The sequence below is a fragment of the Myotis davidii genome, unplaced genomic scaffold (genome assembly GCF_000327345.1).
Source record: "Myotis davidii unplaced genomic scaffold, ASM32734v1 scaffold73, whole genome shotgun sequence".
In the NCBI taxonomy this organism is placed as follows: Eukaryota; Metazoa; Chordata; class Mammalia; order Chiroptera; family Vespertilionidae; genus Myotis; species Myotis davidii.
Genome location: NW_006286675.1, coordinates 2,462,065 through 2,482,410, shown reverse-complemented (window position 1 = coordinate 2,482,410; position 20,346 = coordinate 2,462,065). Strand labels below are relative to the sequence as shown.

General features: G+C 36.2%; 1 protein-coding gene across 1 annotated transcript in view; it reads right to left on the bottom strand.

Annotated features, from left to right (window-relative positions):
• The window catches only part of SETD5 (SET domain containing 5), an 82,831-nt gene that overhangs the window by 37,596 nt on the left and 24,889 nt on the right, over nt 1-20,346 (bottom strand). Inside the window, 9 exon segments of the mRNA XM_015560352.1 lie at nt 222-464; nt 3,559-3,597; nt 4,517-4,695; nt 5,183-5,241; nt 5,580-5,788; nt 6,115-6,220; nt 10,936-11,122; nt 14,005-14,107; nt 14,240-14,297. Coding sequence (XP_015415838.1) covers nt 222-464; nt 3,559-3,597; nt 4,517-4,695; nt 5,183-5,241; nt 5,580-5,788; nt 6,115-6,220; nt 10,936-11,006 — 906 coding nt within the window. The 5' untranslated portion in view covers nt 11,007-11,122; nt 14,005-14,107; nt 14,240-14,297.

Here is a 20,346-nt window from a genome sequence, read left to right as displayed (position 1 = left end):
AGTAGCAAAATTACAGTTATGAAGTAGCAACGAAAACAATTTTATGGTTGGGGGTCACCACAACATGAGGAACTGTATTAAAGGGTCGTGGCATTAGGAAGGTTGGGAACCACTGCTCTAAGTCCTTGTAAATATGAAAGATATGGTAATTCCAATATAAACCCTCTTCCTGAGTTCTTAAAAATCAATTACTTTTGAGCCATTAATCCTTTTATCCTTACCTGCATTTGGGAACCAATAACTGTATTATTGCAGGCCAATTCAGTCTTATTGATAGTGTCTAAAATAGCAGGTTTGCCCACAAATTCCTTGCTAGAATATAGATGTTGTTCAAGGGCATTCTGTACATCTGCACTGTATTGATTAGAGAAAGCTTCTTCATACTGATCAGTCCATAGTCTTATCCGATTTTCCCATCCCTCAGTTGTATTCTCATCTAAATTCTGTGCTTCAGAAGGAGAATTCTGTAGAAAACAAAGGTAGGTAGGTTAGCAGACCCCATGAATAAAAATGGGAGGGGAAGAAAAGAGGCCAACTCTCAGAAAATTTGTTTTTAAGTGGCAGTTGGTGTGGCATAAAAGAGTAATGCCTGGGAGTCAGGGGATCTGTCTTCTATAATGGTTTCATTACCAATGAGCAGGGAACCCTTAAAAAAAGCTCAGTTTTCCTCATTTCTAAAGTGAGAAATTAATCTGGATCATACTTCTATCCTATCACTGTAGTTTTATGACCATCTTTAAGTCATAAAAATCAAATTAAGAAGAAAATTTTCATGAAAATGAACAAGAGACCTCTCAAATATCACATCACTTAAATTTAAGTATTTCTTGGACCTCTCCATTAGTGTGCCAGTCCAAATTGATAGTATTTTACTTCTCTCCAGGAGAATGTTTTTGTTCTTGTGTGATTTATGTTCATTATACAATTATTACATGTTCACTTGAAATATACATGTGACCCAAATAAACAAATAACCCATCATCTCATTTCCCATAGAAAAAGCTATCATTCTGGAGTGTATCTTTCTAACACTCTATTTTCGACAGTTTCAATAGCCACACTCTGAAGAGCTGAGGTGAGGAGACGGGGTGGGTAGGTAGAGTTTGGAAAATGCTGACAGGTACTTTACTATGCTTCTCTAGGGAAAACCATTGCCCTCTATGGTGACAGTACTAAGAAAATATTATTATATCACATAAGCATTATCCTAAACAGATAGTTTTTGTGTGCTTGAGCTACAGAGACAGAGTTTTAAGTCTGACACATGCTCTCCTCTCTAGAGCTCAAGACTTAAGGTACCATCAGAAAACAAAACAATTGTGATGATGTCATATTAGTGATGATTAGAAGGAAAAGACAGTATAGTAACAAAGCTACTCATAAATAATATCCACACTAAACTGGCAAAAACAGGCATAAGAAAATTAAACGTACTTTGATGAATGATATAGAAAACATTTATACCTATTCTAACAATTGCTTTCTTTCATTTTTGTGTCACTGGTTTTAACTGACTGTTGTCTACCATCCTTTCCACACGAAAGGAAAAGGAAAACATCCATATGACTGTTTTTTACATTTCATGCTAGAGTCCAAAAGACTGAACAACAAACAAAGGATCTAAGAAACACCTAAGACCAACAACACACTGAGAACAGAATTTCATCTGCTTGAGATGTCAGTAACAGCTGAGAAAAAAAAAGTGCAAAACCTAAGACTTAAGGGTGCTTGCTTATAAGACTGAGGATTATGGATGCCCAAACAGTATTCCCAAGTTTAAGCAACCAGTAGGGATCACTAAACTTTTGACTTATTAAACTCAATGTATATGGGAAGCCTTTGCCACAGAATCATATTTTATTCATTGATACAACTCTGTCTAACCTGCTGTCCCATTCTTCTGGGTACTGAACACCCTATCTCAGTAGGTTTAGAACAGTGGTTTTCAACCAGAGGTAATTTGCCCTTAAGGAGATATTTGGTACTACTTGAAGTCATTTTTTATTATCACACCTATGTGTTATTGGTACTAGTGCGTAGATGCCAAGGATGTTGTTAAACAGCCTACAATGCAAAAAAAGCTCCCTTCAACAGTCCAAGAATTTCTTGGTTCAAAATGTCAGTAGTGTCAAAGTTGAGAAATTCTGAGTAGTCTCCAAGTAGGAAAGTGCCTGACTGTGGGATTAAAAATCCAAATGACAGATTCTTCCCATTCCTATAGCTATCACCCAGATCTTTGGTGAAGTTCTTAATAATGAATTCTGAGTACAAAATTTGCAACTCAACTTAAAATTCTGGTATGAGAATTAAAATAAACTGACTAGTTTTTTTTATTGTATAAATTTTAGCATGTTTGTGGAACTATGTGTCAACATGTCGAAATAACAAGGAATATTTGGGGTTTATGTGTAGTTTTCTGGAGAGTTAGTCAACAGCTTTCAAACCATTTCAAATCTCTAAAGACAAATTATAATAGCTGATAAAATAGAAAAGGGCTTAACAGCTAGGATAAGCCTTTGTCTGTCCTATAACTCTATTTAAAGGCTCCCCTGTAAGCAAAGGAGACAAAAATAAAGGGGCAGTTAAAGCAAACTTGGCCCTTTGAAGGAGATAATAATTAAGTTGTGTTCTAAGGTATCTCAAGACTCTGATGCTCTTGGGCTCTAAGTCTTCTTCCCATCTCTTCTACAGATATGTACCAGTCTATTTATAGCTGTATACAAGGCAAGGTCTTCAAATTTTAGATAAAGTGCCACCTGTAATCTTTTATATATCTCCTAATAAAGCTTATCTTCACTAAAATATTTTAATGTTTTCCCCATATAACGGTCAATAGGAAAGATTCTGCTTTTACATCATTTATATGTTTAGGGATATGAATACTAATAGGGAAATACCAGATAGTATAATCAAATCTCCTTTGGGCAAATTGTTTTTGTCACCCAGTACCTAAAGTCCATTGCACATAATTTCTCTATTCTCCAACTGTTATCCAAAATCATGCCTCATAAGCTCTTTTATTTGACAACCGAAGAAAAGAAACACATCAGCCATCGGAATCTTCTATATCAAATAAATATGCCAGAAGAAAACAGTTCAAATGTAAGTAATTCCAATAAGAGTAGTTCCTATCAATAAATACCACTTTCCTACTGATAAAAATTATCCTCCCAACTGGTGACTAAAGCCCACATGGTCCTAGGGTAGGTACATAAGAGATCTTATTTTACCAGAAAAACCTCAGTCCTGAGGTTGAGGCCAAATACAACAACAGAACATATCTGCCTCATTTTATTTGGCAAAATGTCACTTACCCCCAGAAAAGCAGCTAATGAAAAACCAACAAATGAAAGCTAATTACAGAAAGAGAAAATATTTCAGAAAATGGCCAAGAAAATCTACTTTGGAGAAAGGCTCTATGAAAACCAATGGCAACAATTACAAACTAACAAAAAGTAGAATCCAAGATTCCCAGACCATCAATGTCAGGAAAGAAGCTAACCAAAATGCAAGATCACAGTGAAGTAAAACACAGCATCAGGGAAGAATACCCCTTACCTTCATCCGCAAGGACTTCCGGGATCCCTCTCGAAATGCCTATCCCAAAGAGGAAAACAAGTAGAACAAAACAAAACTTGGTACCAAGAATGACAGTTATACCTATCTGAGACTAAAACTAAGGCAAGAACTAGTGTTCTAGCCTGTCCCCTTTTCCCTAGGTAACAAATATAATTGAATTCCCCACACTATTATCAAGAATAGGGGGTAGCTCAAGGAGAGTGAACTCTGCGGCAAACTCCAGTACTTCCCATTGTGAAACTAGGTAATTAACAGGGAAGAGCATGCATCACTTAAATCCTATATACACACCTGACACTAAAAGAAAAAGTAAATTAAAACGTTAAGTAAGGTGGCAGATTTACCAGTTTTGAAATTAAGACGGAAACAAAGACCAATCCCCTTAGCAAGGGATGGGCAAGTCACCTAGGAGCAACAAAGTTGCCATGATGGGGAAGAAAGAACACAAAACAGAAGAGGTTTCTCCTAGAATACAGGAAAGTGACCACAACACTGAGGAAGCCTAGACCATTCAAGAGACATTTCCTAACTTTTTGAAACAAGGAAATAAATCAATCCAATGACATGAAGTAGGCATGTACCAGGACAAGAATTTCAGACTACTTTGGGCTGAGGAGGCAGGGAGATACTGTAAGGATAGTGGGAGCCTAGACTGGAGGGTGTAGCACATATGGGCTTGTTACCAGGTGGGGCTAGGATTTCATACCTGGGATGGGGCTTGGAGGAGAAGAAACTTTGTGCCAGTTGTGATGGTATGGAGTGGCAGAAGAGAGGTTGGTCTACATGTTGACAACAGATTAGCCGATTTTTGCAAGTAGAGCAAAAGTGGCCCTTCAAACATCTGGATCGAATTCTTAAAAGAATTTTGGTGCATTCTTGGTCCAAAATTTGAGCTATTTCAGACATATTTCTATTTAAGATACTTTACCCTCCATACCTTGATTTTCTTTGTCTTTGGTGCTGCACGACCCTTTTCTGGACTCTTTTTCCGCTTCTTGGGTTTGGTTCTTCTAACAGTTAAGGTGATGCTTGTAGGTGTGTGCTGTGTTGCTGTATACAACACAGTGGAAGGAGAAAGCTCCTCATCCCAGCTTTCTGTTGCACTGCTGTCCCCACCTGAAAAGGTTATTTCATAGTTCACATTATATAAATATTCAAAAGTATATTAAAGCAGCTTATTCTGATAGATTTATTCCATATCCAGTAAGTCATTACTTCTACTACTAACTCTATCTGTAGAACAACATAAATACCCACCTCCCATTTGAAAACAAGATTCTTTATCATTGGCAGTAAGCAAATAAACTGTTCTATATTGTATATATTTCTCCCCTGATAATCAGTCCCAAAGCTCCATTGTTTCAGTATGTAACATAGAAAAAGGATCTGATTTTTTGTGCTCACAAAAAATATTTTGATTGGTACAGAGCTAAAATGTAATTTATGGACATTAAGAGAATTACACAATGGTTTTCAGAGGACTTCTATCTCTTTCCGTGAAATGAACTAGGGACCATGGGAACTTACAGAAGGGGTTTAGACAAATACTTAAAATACAAAATATTTTATGTCAAAATATGGGCATAACCCATCTTCTGCTCACCTGATATGTTGTCCTGCTTCCGCCGATGAAGTCTAATAACCTTCCCCCTGCTCATTCCCCTAAAGATGGAAAATAAACTTAAAGTAGTCCTTCCAACAGCATGCAGTACATCATCACACACATGGGAGATGTGTCTCTGTATACACTACCCCCTTCCTCCCACCTACCAAAAGTTTCCAGGACATTAAATTTCATATCAAATTCAATAGCTTTAACATCAATCTCTCATTCCTTGTTGTCAGCAATTCTCACCTAGTGCAGAGAATTCGAGCCAAGGAGCACTAAGGAATCATCTACATTAACAAACACAAGAAAGAATACTTTGAGCTTTTCCCTACTAATAAGAAACCCTAATCCCAGCAACCCAGGCTTGAATTTAGATGGAACATGATCTTACCTGCACTTGTCACAGTTGAGAAGGAAGCCATCCTGAGAAAGACCACAAGGACACCAGGTAGGAACAGTCTCTCCTTCAGAGTTCGGGCTGTCTCCACAGCGTTCCTCTACGGGCGACGGCAGGCCATTCAGGTCAGAACGAGGGATGATCGTCTGGACAGGGGGAGAAGCAGGAGGTGTCGGAGGAGGAGGGGCTCCGTAATTATGATCCTGAAAATAAGATTTTTTAAATCAACAGTGTCCAAACACTGGCCCCTCTCTCCCCTAAAGTATGGTACATATGGAAAGAAAGAAGAAAGTAGTACCCTTCGTTTTTTGGCTTCAACCAGGAAAGTGATAAAACAAAATGCCAAGGTCAACTGGGACATAAAAACAAGAACAATGATGCAGGGCTAGACGTCCGCTGGAGGCAGGGAAGTGCAAAAGGGGCAACTTCGTCATGCTGCATATAAACATTGCAAGAAAGTCACAATGTATAAGAATGGATTACACTCCAGGAAGATCACTGCTTTGGAGAGAAACAAATGCATACTCACAGCATAAGGCAGTCCTCGACACCCATGCCTCTGAGTGGTCCCATAATTATGAGTGGAATACACGCTCTTCTCATTAACTGCTGGACTAGCCTCCACAGATTCAGGGCTGCACAAAGGCGAAAAGCAATGCATGATAGCATAACACCTAATCTTCCCTTAAACTAAAACTTAACTTCCCATTCTAACCCCTCCTCTTTCCACAACCACCAGCTACTAGAATAAAGAACTCAGTGAAATAATCTGATTAACATAACTAAGCCTATAAATAACACTATGAGTGTTATTAAATGTGGATTTGTGTGTAACATGAAGCCAGTACAGGCAGATGTCTCAAGGCAGGCACCTGGGATACAAGGTGTCCCTAATGACAAACACAAACGTACCAGCTGAGCAGGGAGTTTCCCCTAGAGAAGCCACTCTGGGCTGCTTTAGACTCAGAACTATTCTTCTTAATTGGATCTCTTAATACTTCCATGAAACCTCACATGACATTTGCAGTGAGTGAGATGATGAAAGTGCCTTCTGCACTGCCCCAGGGACCAGGCCCTCTTCCATTCACTACCAAGACTGGATACCCTGAAGAAAGTACAGGTAAAAACAATGGCATCTTATATTTATACCTCTCATCTTGATGAACCCCCAAACACCTTTCAAATATTAGAGTAGTAACTTCTCATCCACCAATGACATGCAAGCATATCAAGGACACAATTATCTTACAGCTGCATGATAATACAATAGAACTTCAAAATAATCAAAACTCTACTGAGATGTTTTGTTAGTCTAATGACAACAGCAACAGTGACTACCAATCTGAATTTCCCATTATTTTCTAGGTACTGTATATATATATATTAATTCATTTACTCTACAACTACTAAACATGGTAAATAGAATCCTTTATTTACAGAAGGGTAAACAGGTATGAGTTTACACAGAGCTAGGATTTGAAACAATGTCTGACTAAGCCCAAGCCAGTAACCAGGCTTAGTGAGCAGCTTGGTTCAGTATCTTTTAGTATCCTCCTTGAGTGGAAAATAAACAGTTCAGGCACAATTTATTAATATAAAAGGATTATAAATGTGTTCAAATTTAGAAATTCAACGTAATCCTTTACTTGATAATGAAAAGGCATAGGTGGCAAAGGATAAAATGTGAGTTTTTTTGGGGGGGGGGAACTTTAGTGGTTATGTTTGGCAGAATTTTGAAAGATAATTAATGCAATTGTATGACTTTGCATAATGAATAATAGATTATGTCATTTATTTAAATTAACCAGAACAGAGACTCACAAATTAGAAACTCCAAGGACACCATGCATAACTCAGCCTTAGAGATCAAAGGGTTTTTTAGGGAATCAAATAATGCATACTGTTTGCCTCAAGTAATATGTTTATTTTAATATATTAAAAATACACAATATATAGTACTTGGCAGGAATAAAATGTGAGGCTCAATGTGGCACAATGTCAGCTGAGAAGTGAGGGATAAAAGAAAATTCTGATATATGTATCCAACTCACCCAATCATATGCTCCAAAACTGTGAGAAGGGATCTTATTAATAACAGCAAAGGTAATTTCTAGGTAAAGAAGAACTTTAGACACAGGAAAGTATTCTCTGTTAGTGAAGTGCATGCATTTTATTACTTTAAAAGAGTGTCTGCAAGATGGGAACTGGGAGGGAATAAATCAAGAATGCAGGTCAGTATACTCGAGAAAAAGATGATCTGAACATGGCTCATTGAAAGGCAATCAGCTCTGAGTATTAGGAAACAGGTGGGGTTTCTTAAATGAAACCAAAGGTAGACAAGCATTAATAAAATGAAGGCAGAATTTAGTTTCTATGATGGAAAATCAAGAGAAAGTAATTTTATACAACATTAATTTACTTGATAAACAAATATTCCAAAGAGCTGTACATATTTATATAAGAGATTTTGTACCACTGAACACATGGGGTGAAACATGACAGCTGTTTATTAGGAATGACCTGTGTAGTTTTGTTTTTTTTGGGGGGTGGGGAGAAGGAAAGTGAATGAAATAAAAGATGGCCATGGAGATGTAACTATGTTGGTTTTACCTTACCCATCTCCAAACTGGGTAAATATGAACATATGCAATTCATGTGCAAGTCTAGGGAATAAAAATAAAATGTATGTTTTGGAGGTTAAACGGCCACCCCATTGCACAATACTTTCTAGTCAAGCACAGCATTTAATATATTGCTATGCATGCCTAATACTAAAATTTAAGCCCATATCTTTTGATGAGGAAACTTTGTAATTTCCATACTGGTTAGTGATTCAATACAGTTACATGTTGACAGGTAAATATAGAATATTTCTTAGGATATTCCTTGATGTATATTATCAGCTCTTATCTACAATTTAAATGGATTAAAACTTAGTGTTAGGACTACATCTCTTTATTAGCCAACCATTTAATGCAAATGTAACTGTAGCCTTTCCCCCCCTTATGTTTAAATTGACAAATGGGCACATACACAGAACCCATGCTTACAACAGATACACTCCATCAATTGTGTTCTAAGTACAATATGCAATCTGTTGCTATAATGCTACCTCTTGGAAAATGTTTGAAGTGCATTTATGGCAAGACTATACATTCAGAAAAATCTTTTCTTCCTTTGTTATATCTAGACTTTTCCCCTTACAAATATATGAAAAATGGATAATGCATAATGTTGTTATCAGCTTAAAAAAAGCATGAGGTAAAATCTAGGTCTTTTTCTTGGTTGAGTATTTTGCCCCCCATACCAGATTTAATTTTCATACCAGTGCCTAGAATAGTGGAATATGCATGACAGTAAAATATGCATGATGAAGCATTAAAATAGGCAACAATAATTTAACAGAATGGCATATAAGCTAATTGTTGACATTCTCTTGCTTTGTAGAAATACCAAACAAATAATTGTGTAATTATGATCGCACTATCAAAAATCTGCCTGAAGATTGTGAATGAAATGTCTCAAAAAATAGAAACATTGTAGGCAAATTTTTTATGCCAGAAGTATTTCTTCTTTCTGCAATTACTTCTGGACTCCCTAGCAATATTTATGGGCAGTCATCTGTGCACTCTGGGGAAAACACCAGTTTTAAGAATAACTGTTTTTGGTATTTTTTCTTATTTACTTATCCCAAACTCACTGATTTAATCTTTTTAGTAAGATTTCTCGTAAGTGTTAATGTTATCTACCTAATAGTTTGCTAGTCAATCCATATAGGAGGCTAGTGGCTAACTTTATAAAAATCTATTAATACTATGCAACCAATTACTAATACAGGAATATTTTTAAGTATCTTACTTGGGAAATAATTATAAAATTAGAAACCTTGGCTATTGGCATAACGAAATCTCTTTGGCATGCAAACCCCTCCCCCCCCCAAACAAACAAAAGAAAAACACAACAAAATGGGGGGGGGCATGGAAGAAACACTATCCACCCTTCTCTATCTCCCACCCTCCATCTTTTGTTTTATATGGGAATAAGGCCAAAACTGCGTTAAATTCTCGACTATCCCAGAATATAATAATACATTGCTGCTTAGAGTAGCTTCATTTTAAGCCTTCCTCTTTAAGGAAGTCAGTAAGCAGTTAAGTTATCCTAAGTGGCTTTATGAAGAAATATGCATGCTCTTTACTAATATTCTCAGTTTTAAGGAAGAAAACCACTATTAATCAGGGATGCAGTTGAACCCAGAGTTCTAGTACAGTTGCTTTTCTTTGCTGAAGGGGGAGAATCCCCGGGGACTGTGAAAATGGCAAGAGAAACAGGGGAATTAGAGCAACACCCACCTCACTCTAGAAGTGGCTGTGGGATCAAGAGTCTGAACTGGACCTGAACATATTCAAAACACCAGGATTTTTCCAGCCCAGACCCTAATCCCTGGTACTGCCTGGAATAGACTTGGCTTCTGGGGGTGTGCTGCCCCCTAGGCCCCTTGGGTCTCTTTCGCTGGACTTTCACATCCTTGTGTAGTGCCACTTCGTCTTGAAAGGTAGGGGGCTTCCACTTCCTTTCTGTAAGCAAGGAAGATTGGGTACAAGGGAGGTAAAAGGACAAGAGGGGGAATCTGTGAGCAGGGGGAATCTCGGACACTTAAAAGAGAAGGGATACAAAAGGCTAAAATCTTTTAAACTGTGAATAATATATAAAGTTTTATAACGAAGGCCTACCTTTATTGCCATTTGGCATTTAAATTCTTCAAGAATTGAGAGTCTATTTTAGGGATTGGACTTTTCGACAAACTCTGAATTCCTAAAGCTGCTCTTAGCTGAAAAAAAAGTTTGGTACCACTGATTTTGAAGGTCCTCTTTCTAGGCAATGAATATTATAAAAAACAGATGACATTAACTTTTCATGTTTTCTGCCCCATATAAGGTTTAAATAACCTGCCCATATAAAGTTTCAGCCCCTTTACTCTAGAATAATGAGAAGTACATAGGAAGAGGCCTTCAAGGAAAATCAGTTGGAGAGAACTCCTCTTTATCTCCATCCACCAATTCTACAGAAGCAGGTAGTGACATCTACTTTATTTCAATCTTCCCCACCCATCAAAACAAATAAAAATGTAGTCACTACTTCGCAAATTTCATCCCATTTAATTATTTACTTAGAAACCTCCCTCCCCAATTTTTCCCCTCCCATATTCAGCTTCTATGGGAGAAAGGGTCTAATGTTATTTACAGTGGGCTAGGCTTGGATTTAGAAAATACTACATATTTATTATTAGATGCCCACAAGTTGTCTCCACACAAACTGGTAATTCACCTACTAACTAGGAAGTAGCACTTACTCTGATCCAGCAGCCATATCTGAGTAGGATGTATCTGGTGTGGTGACTCCCAGAGGGATTGCAATGCTCATGACGTCCAACACAGCAGAAAGTGGAAATCACGGGGTCCAATTAATGGAGACTGGCCACTCTGAGAGTGGGGGTGAGCTGTAGAGCCTCAACCAACATGTTATGGACATGAGGAATCCTGCCATAGCAAAGGAAAATATCTAGTAACCAGATAGTTCTTTATATTTATCCTAAACATTTTTTCCACTTTTTGAATAAGCCTTTTAAAGGGATAAATATAAAATAAGTATAGCAAGAGATCTACACATGTCCCATGTTTACTATGCACTTCATTAATGAGGTAGCAAAAGTTATGCTTTCTTTTCATTTCTATTTTATTTTTTCACCTTTCAAATAAAGAGAAAGTAATAGTTTGTCCAGCTCACTAATAAGCACATTTCCCCCACTGTACGACATCTCATCAAATGAAATTTTCCAGTAGCCTGGGACCTAACAATTTTAAAGATATAGGCTGGTTAATGGAAATGTCAGTTCAATTTTTTGACATTCAAAATCTTCATTTAAACCCTGCTCCCTCCGCCCACCACAAACAAATGCAGTTTTTCCAGCAGCCAATGTTATTTCTTTCAAATTAAATATGATAAAAGAGATCAATTTGTTTCTATCTGACTAGACACAGCTGTTTCTTATTGCCTTCTTTTGTTATAGAACACACTTTTCCTTTTTTTAAAATTGATGAGAGAGAATCATCAATCGGCTGCCACCTTGCACACCCCACACTGGGAATTGAGCCTACAACACAGGCAGTGAACACTGACCTCCTGGTTCTCAGGTCGACACTCAACCTCTCAATCATGCCAGCCAGGCCTCTTTTCTTTTTTAAAACCATTTTTAACTGTAATTTTGGGAGAAGATGCAATTTCTTTTAACAACTATATTTGTAAGGTAACATCCATTGCAAGGTATGAATAAAAACATAAACCACGAAGAATACAGCTTCATGATAAAGATCAGAAAATTTCGTATGGAAAAGCAGTGATGATACCTTAAGAGTTGGTGACAATAACCAGTGGAATTTGAGAACAGAAAGACTCACAAACTACTGAAGTGTAAAAATGCAGAAGTAGATTAAGATATTTGGAGATATGGCACAAAGGGAAAAAAGTTTCCTTTGTCTGATTTTACATTAATGGTTTTATATTGCAAAAAAACCCATTAAATACAACAAAAATTAAAAGGATGAAATACAAGCATATTGTGTGGGAAGAAAGTCATGTTAGCCCTGATTGGTTTGGCTCAGTGGATAGAGCTCCGGCCTGCGAACTGAAGGGTCCTGGGTTCGATTCCAGTCAAGGGCATGTACCTTGGTTGCGGGCATATCCCCAGTGGGGGGTGTGCAGGAGGCAGCTGATCGATGTTCCTCTCTCATTGATGTTTCTAACTTTCTATCCCTCTCCCTTCCTTGCTGTAAAAAAATCAATAAAATATATTTAAAAAAAGGAAAAAAAAGGAAAGTCATGTTAAAGACCCAGATTGAAAAAGATTTCTGTAAAAAGACTGCAAAGAGTCTTAACTGATATACTGATTAATGGTAAATGAAGATGGTAGAAAATTCAAACGATTATTTATACTTAAAAAATATGGCATGAAAAATATTAAATATTTTAAATGGTAGACAATCTGAGATGCTTCAATCTTATTTTGATATATGAAGCAAATTAATATGGGTAAAAAACCCAGTTGTGAACAGTGAATCAATCCAAGATTTTTAAGAACGCATAAACTGTATTACTCTTTTGTGTCATTTTAGAATGCTAGAATAACTATCAATCGAGCAGTCCTCCCAGGCACCTACATTTTGCAAGAGCTTGATCTCTCCAATGGATCTAGGACTCTCCAAATATGGATGTGGCAATAGATCTGGTTCTACTTAACAGAAGGTGGCATATTGCTAAGACTTGAGACTAAAATGAAAGGGCAAATCTTCCTATCTATTGCTTCTTCACAGCTCATAAAAGTGACTAATATAACCTTTTGCCTTTGAGCCCATCATACACATAAATGTTTCCTTTCCCTAACAATATATCCAGACAGAGATTTAAACAGCACAGCCTTAATAGTCTCTGGAAAATTGAAATAAAAATCTACAATGATAGGAGAACACATCAAATAAGCCCAAAGGGCAAAACATTAAATACTGAGGATTGTTGGCTCAACTTTCGCTACTTTTAGTATCACTGTATAATTCGAATTAAAAATAAAAATAAAAAAGCCCCCATACTGCCTGGCTCGATAATCAAAAATAGAGCCTGATAATAACCATACCTTCCCTGACCAATACAGGAATCTGAATCATGTATTATATTTTCAGTAAAGAACAACAAAAAAAGTTACTCAGCACCATTAAAAATCCTCTGTCACAGCCATTATTATATGCCTATAAACAAAGTAGGCTTTTAGATAAAAAACAACTTAGCCCTAGCTGGTCTGGCTCAATGGTTGGAGCATTGGCCTGTGGACTGATGGGTTCTGGATTTGATTCTGGTCAAGGGCACATACCTTGGCTGCAGGCTTGATCCCCACCCTGGTCAGGGCCCAAGGGGGAGGAAACCAACCGATGTCTCTCTCTCTCTCTGTCTCTCCCCCTCCCTTCCACGCTGTCTAAAAATCAGTAGAAAGTATCCTTGGATGAGGATTAACAACAAAAAACAACTTATAAATCTACATTGATAGTTGTTATTTTTCTGTGAATAATTTTTAAAATATATATACTAAAAAGGAAAAGATGAAAAAATTACTTCAGGTATCTCCCTAACAAATGAATAATACATTCCTTAATGAAATCCCACCCCAGCTAATTTTGATAGTCTATATGCAATATTTTCTTATAATAATGGCATTAGTTTTATAAGCCAAGACAACAGATTCCTAGTATAGTTTACTAAGCCTAGTAGTTAAAGCATTTATTAATCTATTACATAGTTTGGAGATGTGTTCTAGAGACTGAGAAGAATTAACACTGTCTCCAGGTGAAACAATTTTAAGATACTTTTTACTTACTTGTTAATTTGTCTCTCTATAAACTCTATGAGTATAAACTCTATGAGGATAGTGGTTTTTGTGCTTTTATCCCCTGCTGTAGTTCCAATGTCCAGAACAGTGCCTAACACATTAAGGGTTTCCAAAAAATATTTGCTGAATGAATTTTGATTATCCTTATCTCAATATATGATTTTATCATTCATCAAAATACAAAAAATAAAACAAATTAAAATAACTTATTTGGCTCAGTCACCTTTTTATAGACCTCTGAATATGAAGTCCCAAAAAATTATGTCAGTAGCTCTGAAGACCTAGAAAAAGTTGAGACACAAATTAGTATAGAAAGAAATAACATTGATAGACACTGTCTTGTTTAACATCCTATGATCCAATTAGTACTCTCTCTCATTCTATATATATTTATTTTAATCCTCACCTGAGGATATGCTTATTGATTTTAGAGACAGAGGAAGGAGGGAGAGGGAGAAAGAAACTTTGTCTTTCTACTGACCCGGTGCATGGATTCGTGAACATTGAAAGGAAATTAATTAGAAGGTGGCCAGCGGGGTGGGACTGGGTGAGAGGGGCCAGAGACGCCTTGGAGCCAACTTGCCGCAGTCCCGCCCCAGCGGGCTGCACCTGGGGATCAAACTAGCCACCTAGTTTATGCCCTGACCAGGAACCAAACCTGTAACCTTTTTGGTATATGGGATGATGCTTCAACCAACTAACCCACCTGGCTGGGGCTCTAAGTGCTATATTTTTATCCTTTAACCTTTACATCATTTTTTTTTTTTTTTTTACTTAAGTGATAAATATTTTATTATGCCACTGGATATTCCTTCTCTTTCCTTCAAATTAGAATTATCTCCCATTTCTCAAGGGATACCTTCATTTTCTCCCAGGAAGTGTTTCTTTCCTTCATTGACCCCTTTCCAAATTCAGATGCTTTTCTTTAACCAAATGTCAGATTTACTCTCCAGTCATACAAGAATCTGCCATGGCCCAATAAATTCATATTATTCCTTTTCCCCTCCCCATTCCATCCCACTTATATCTTCTTGTCCTACTACAGAAAAAGACTGACAAATGAAAGTAATTTCTATTTGTGGTCAAGTCTGTAATAGAAACACATAGAAAAATAAAACTGTAATCAACTTTCTACCCTCCGAAAAAGGGAAAAGAAATAGGTGATGACCTAGGACTTTTTGGGGAAAAAAAGTGAAATGTAACATTAGCCAGAAGTGAAAGAGCTATTAATGGTATTTCAGTTACCAAGGAAAGGAAATGTACTCTATGTTATTTTACGAATTTCCAACTTATTAAAAATTGGAAAAGAAACTATTTTGTAGAAACAATTCACAAAGAACATATTAGGAATTATAAAAATAAAAGGATGAAGGTAACAGTAAAAGGAACAACAACAACAAAAACACACAAAGAACTCAAAACAGATATAGACTCCTCTAGCAGCAATAAATAAGAAAGGTAAGGAAATGACAGAAGGAAAAAAAGAAATAAGTCTGAGTGAACAGCAGGAGGAAAATGAATGCATTTCAATTTAAGTATTTCCAGGACAATCCGTCAGAATCCACAAAAACACTAGTATGTTCTTGAATTCAGAAGCAGAATCAGCCTGCCTCCCAGTACTGACTACTCCTTTGAGAAGTCACCATTTACATACAGGTTCTTCGGAACAGGCTACTAAATAGAACATGCCAGAAATAGTTTATAATTACTCCTATCTTTTTAATTGTGTTCAGAAATGGTCAATAGTCTTGTATTTGTAAAAAAACCCCCCAAAAAACAAAAACAAAACAAAAGTCTTTGTATTTGTCATTATGACAGTCTCTTCTCTATATGACTTTACTTGCTGAAAGCACAAGACCTGTGTGATCTGTCTGGTTACTCTCAGAAGACAGTGTTTTAAGAATAATTCCAACGGAGATTTAGAGAAAGAAATTGCATCAGCCAGGTGAGCCGGAAGCAGCTGGGAGACAAGAGTCCAATAAACAGACAATTCAATGAAAGAAAATTCAGAACAAGTCTGCTTCAGTAATCCTGTGAAGAGGACTGGCAGGAAGAGGAGTGCTGCTTCAGAAAGAGAACAGGCTTCATATGCTTCAGACAGTCTTTGTACTGAGGCTGTGGACCTTGGCCGTTCTCCCAGAAATGATGCAATCCTGATGAACAAGATCTGCTGCCAGAGAAACAATTGTTAACAGCCTATGCAGACAGCAACTAAGCCAAGGAGCAATCTCTGATCAATTTCACAAACCAACAAAAAGCCAAATCTCTTCCCTCAATTTTGGTTTCTGACAAAATATGTGAGTAAATATATATTTAGATATATGTATGACCAAGCCATTTTCTCAAAATGTCCCTCGTATTTTAATTCCTTTGGCTTTACAATATCTATCATCCATCATTAAATTTTAATTAGAACACTGAGACCATTTTTACTATGAATATAATTTTCCAAGCATATTAACAACAAGGTATTTACAATGAAATTTTACACTTGTTTTCCTCACTCTCCTAAGAAAACCTTTGGGAGATAATGGTTTTCCTAAATATAAAAATCACTTTGGAATCTAGAGCCCAAATATGAGATTTCAAAGTAAGGACAAATATGCACACCCACAAAGGTATATTTTAGACATCTTTGAAACTACAGGAAACTCTATGTTAAAAACAGGCATGTGTTAAAGAAAAAGAGAAAATTTCTTCTTACTTAGGCTGACAAAAGAAGTAGATCGAGCAGTATCATTACACTGTAATGCCTACTTTTCTCAAGGGCAACAATATTATTTCAGATCTTACAGGAGGGTTAATAACTATTTGCATCCTACTAGCCACAATTTACTCTTTTATTTTAGAACCTAGCTCAGAAAAATCCTCAATTTAAAATCCTCCATATATTCTTCATCTCCTAGGCCTCATTTCTTTTTCAGAGCTTTATCAGGTTGTTCATGCAGTATAGTTATAAAATTATAAGGATTTTTCTCACTTACTAAACTAAATAAAGAACTGCATACAGCAAACTTCAGTTCTCTAAACTCTAACTAGCTACAATTAACCAAATTTCTTCCCTTAAGCCAGCCTTGGGCAAACTACAGCCTGCAGGCCAGGGCCGTTTGAAATGAATAAAACTAAAAAAAACCAAAAAAACAAACCACACCCCTTTATGTAATGATGTTTACTTTGAATTCATATTAGTTCACACAAACACTCCATCCATGCTTTTGTTCCGGCCCTCCTGTCCAGTTTAAGAACCCATTGTGGCCCTCCAGTCAAAAAGTTTGCCCACCCCTGCCTTAAGCAATAACCCTCAAACTGAGATTCACTAGAAACAAGCACCTAAAATATATCCTGAAATCAATATATTCAGACCAACCTACCTCTACATTTAAACTATTAAATAATGAAAATTAACAGATATACAGAATAACAGATAGACAGAAGCCATAAACGATCTTTAACTCGATTAAGGAGAAGAGAAAAAACATGCCAGAAAAACTTTCAATTAGGATTAAAAGAAAATAGTCACTAAGTTTAAGATTCAATTTCTGATTCTGTTATATATGTAAGCTGAATTTATTCTTAAATACTTCTATAATTTCTTCCTTTTTAATAACTTTACAAAATGATAAAAGGGAGATGGGAAAAGAAGGTTTTTTGGTATGATTACCACCTTCAATTTAATTTTTAAATCACAGAAAAAAAAATACAACAAATATATGAACGCATTTTCTCTACATGACCAACTTGCTTGAGAACTAATGTGGCAGCTGTATTATATGCTTATCTTCTATCTCCAACCAAAATTAAAATACTGAGTGTTTGTACTGTAACACAGTTGTTTTCCTTGGGAAAATAAAAAAGTACTATATATTAAGGATTAGGAAATTTGAGTTCTAGCCTGCAACTTAAGTTTGGTGTTCTCAGAAAAATAACTTTTTATAGATGAGCCTTAAATTCCTCAAAGTAAAATTTTCATTAGGCTTTTTCTTGCTCTAAATTTCTATGAATCCTGACACTGCCTTAAGCAATGTCTCAAAGTCTCAGTTTTCTCATCTGTATAATAGAAAGAATAATACCTGTCCTGCTGACTCAGGTGTGTATGGACTATTGTTTATAGTAAATAAGAGTTTCAATGGCTCTTTGGAGTCTTTAAATACATGTGAAGATAAGCTGCTACTAACATGAATATGGGTAAAAATGTTTTTCTCTTCTTCAACAGTGTGTTATTTCAATCTTGTAACAGTAAATAATGTGAGAAGACTATATAAGGGAAACATGAAAAAACAAACAAAACCCAACAGTTTAGGTGAGATAAGTAATAAGCATTAGAAGATATAAATCTGTTGAAAAGTTCATATAATTGGGATTAGTACAAATTCTAAGTTAGGCTTACAATTTGTAGCAAGTTAATGAAGGCAGAGTACCTAAGAGAAGTTCAGGGCTGAAAAGAAAAAAAGAAAAAAGAGAAACATTGGGGCAAACAATTAAGAGACTAAAGAAATATCATGATTTAGTAATTTAGGGCCAAGATAAAGTTTTCCTTTTTTCCCCATCTCTTCTGCAAGACTTGTTTATCCCTTGACCACTTTGCCTAAATTTATATTCCTTCTAGGGCAGTGGTTCTCAACCTTTCTAATGCCGTGACCCTTTAATACAGTTCCTCATGTTGTGGTGACCCCCAACCATAAAATTATTTTCGTTGATACTTTATAACTGTAATTTTGCTACTGTTTTGAATTGTAATGTACGTATCTGATATGCAGGATGTAGTTAGGTGACCCCTGTGAAAGGGTCGTTCGACACCCAAAGGGATCGCGACCCACAGGTTGAGAACCCTACCAGGGGCTACTGGACTTGGTACAACAAACCCATGACTAGAATAGGAGGCAATTAAAATCCAGTTTTAAAAAAACACCCCTATTTTATAGTCCATAGCATGAATTTCTTTCATCATGAAAAATTTCATTAATGGCAATATTATGGAGGAAAGACATACTTAGCTGTACTTGAAGGGGAGGGGTGATAGGACAAGAGTACATGCCATAAATAATGAAGCTAAATACATACTACACTTTTAAATTGTTTTAGGTTGACATTTTACTTATAACTCGTATTATTTTACTTATAACTTGTTCAAAAATAATAAAATACATATATACTGCTAAACTAACCAAGGATGCACAGACTATTCTTAATAAGAATTAGAATGACATGGACTTTGATTTACCTCTTTAAAGGGTGATATTCTCAAGACTTTTTGAAGGTTCTGTCCTACTGTATTTGGAGCCTTAGCATATGCTTTAGAAACATGTACCAGACTAGATAGGAAAAGAACCGCTCATACCTCTACATTTGCCTCCTCTGTTCAAACCACTTTCATTTTCAAACATTGAAATGGGAACCAGATTTACTTACTCTAGAATAAGTGGGTTATAAGGCATTAATATCTGTTATACTTTCTGTAGTTTAGGTAAAATTTCTTAAGTTGATAAAAAATTTAGAGTTTTAGGATAAAGTCTAATTCATTATTTTATAGATGAAGAAACAGACTACATATATTTTAACTGTAAGAAGTCACACACACAGTGGTGGAGAGTTCAGAAAAAAATTAGGATTTAACATATAGCTTCTATTTATTAAAGTAATTAATACTTATTTTAGAGAGCTACATCTGAATTGAAACAAAAAAACTGTAAAACTCAGCACCAATTATTGGTGCTGTGTTAGACAAACAAGTCCATATTAAAATTCTTTTTTTTAAAAAATATATTTTATTGATTTTTTACAGAGAGGAAGGGAGAGAGATAGAGAGTTAGAAACATCGATGAGAGAGAAACATCGATCAGCTGCCTCCTGCACATCTTCTACTGGGGATGTGCCCGCAACCCAGGTACATGCCCTTGACCGAATTGAACCCGGGACCTTTCAGTCCGCCGGCCGACGCTCTATCCACTGAGCCAAACCGGTTTCGGCCATATTAAAATTCTTGACTGTTTTGGAATTTATATTATCTAGATTTGTTTATATTATCTAGATTTGCCAGTTTTTCTGCATTCATTCATTCAACAAACATAAAGTAACTACTATTTATAAGAGCTATGTTATGTGCTATTTTAAGATGTTTCTCTTATCCAGAGAGGGGAAGCAATTTGCAAACTCTTTAGGTTTGCCTATGTGCCAAGTATTGCATTTTCACAACCATGAGGGGGAAAAACAATCCTAAAGTATGCCTTTACACTTAATGAGTCATTCTGAAGAGAAAACATCACCCTCCCTACAAAGAAAGAAAATCCCAAAAGCATCCCATCGTTTATCACTGACACAGGAGTCTCTTAG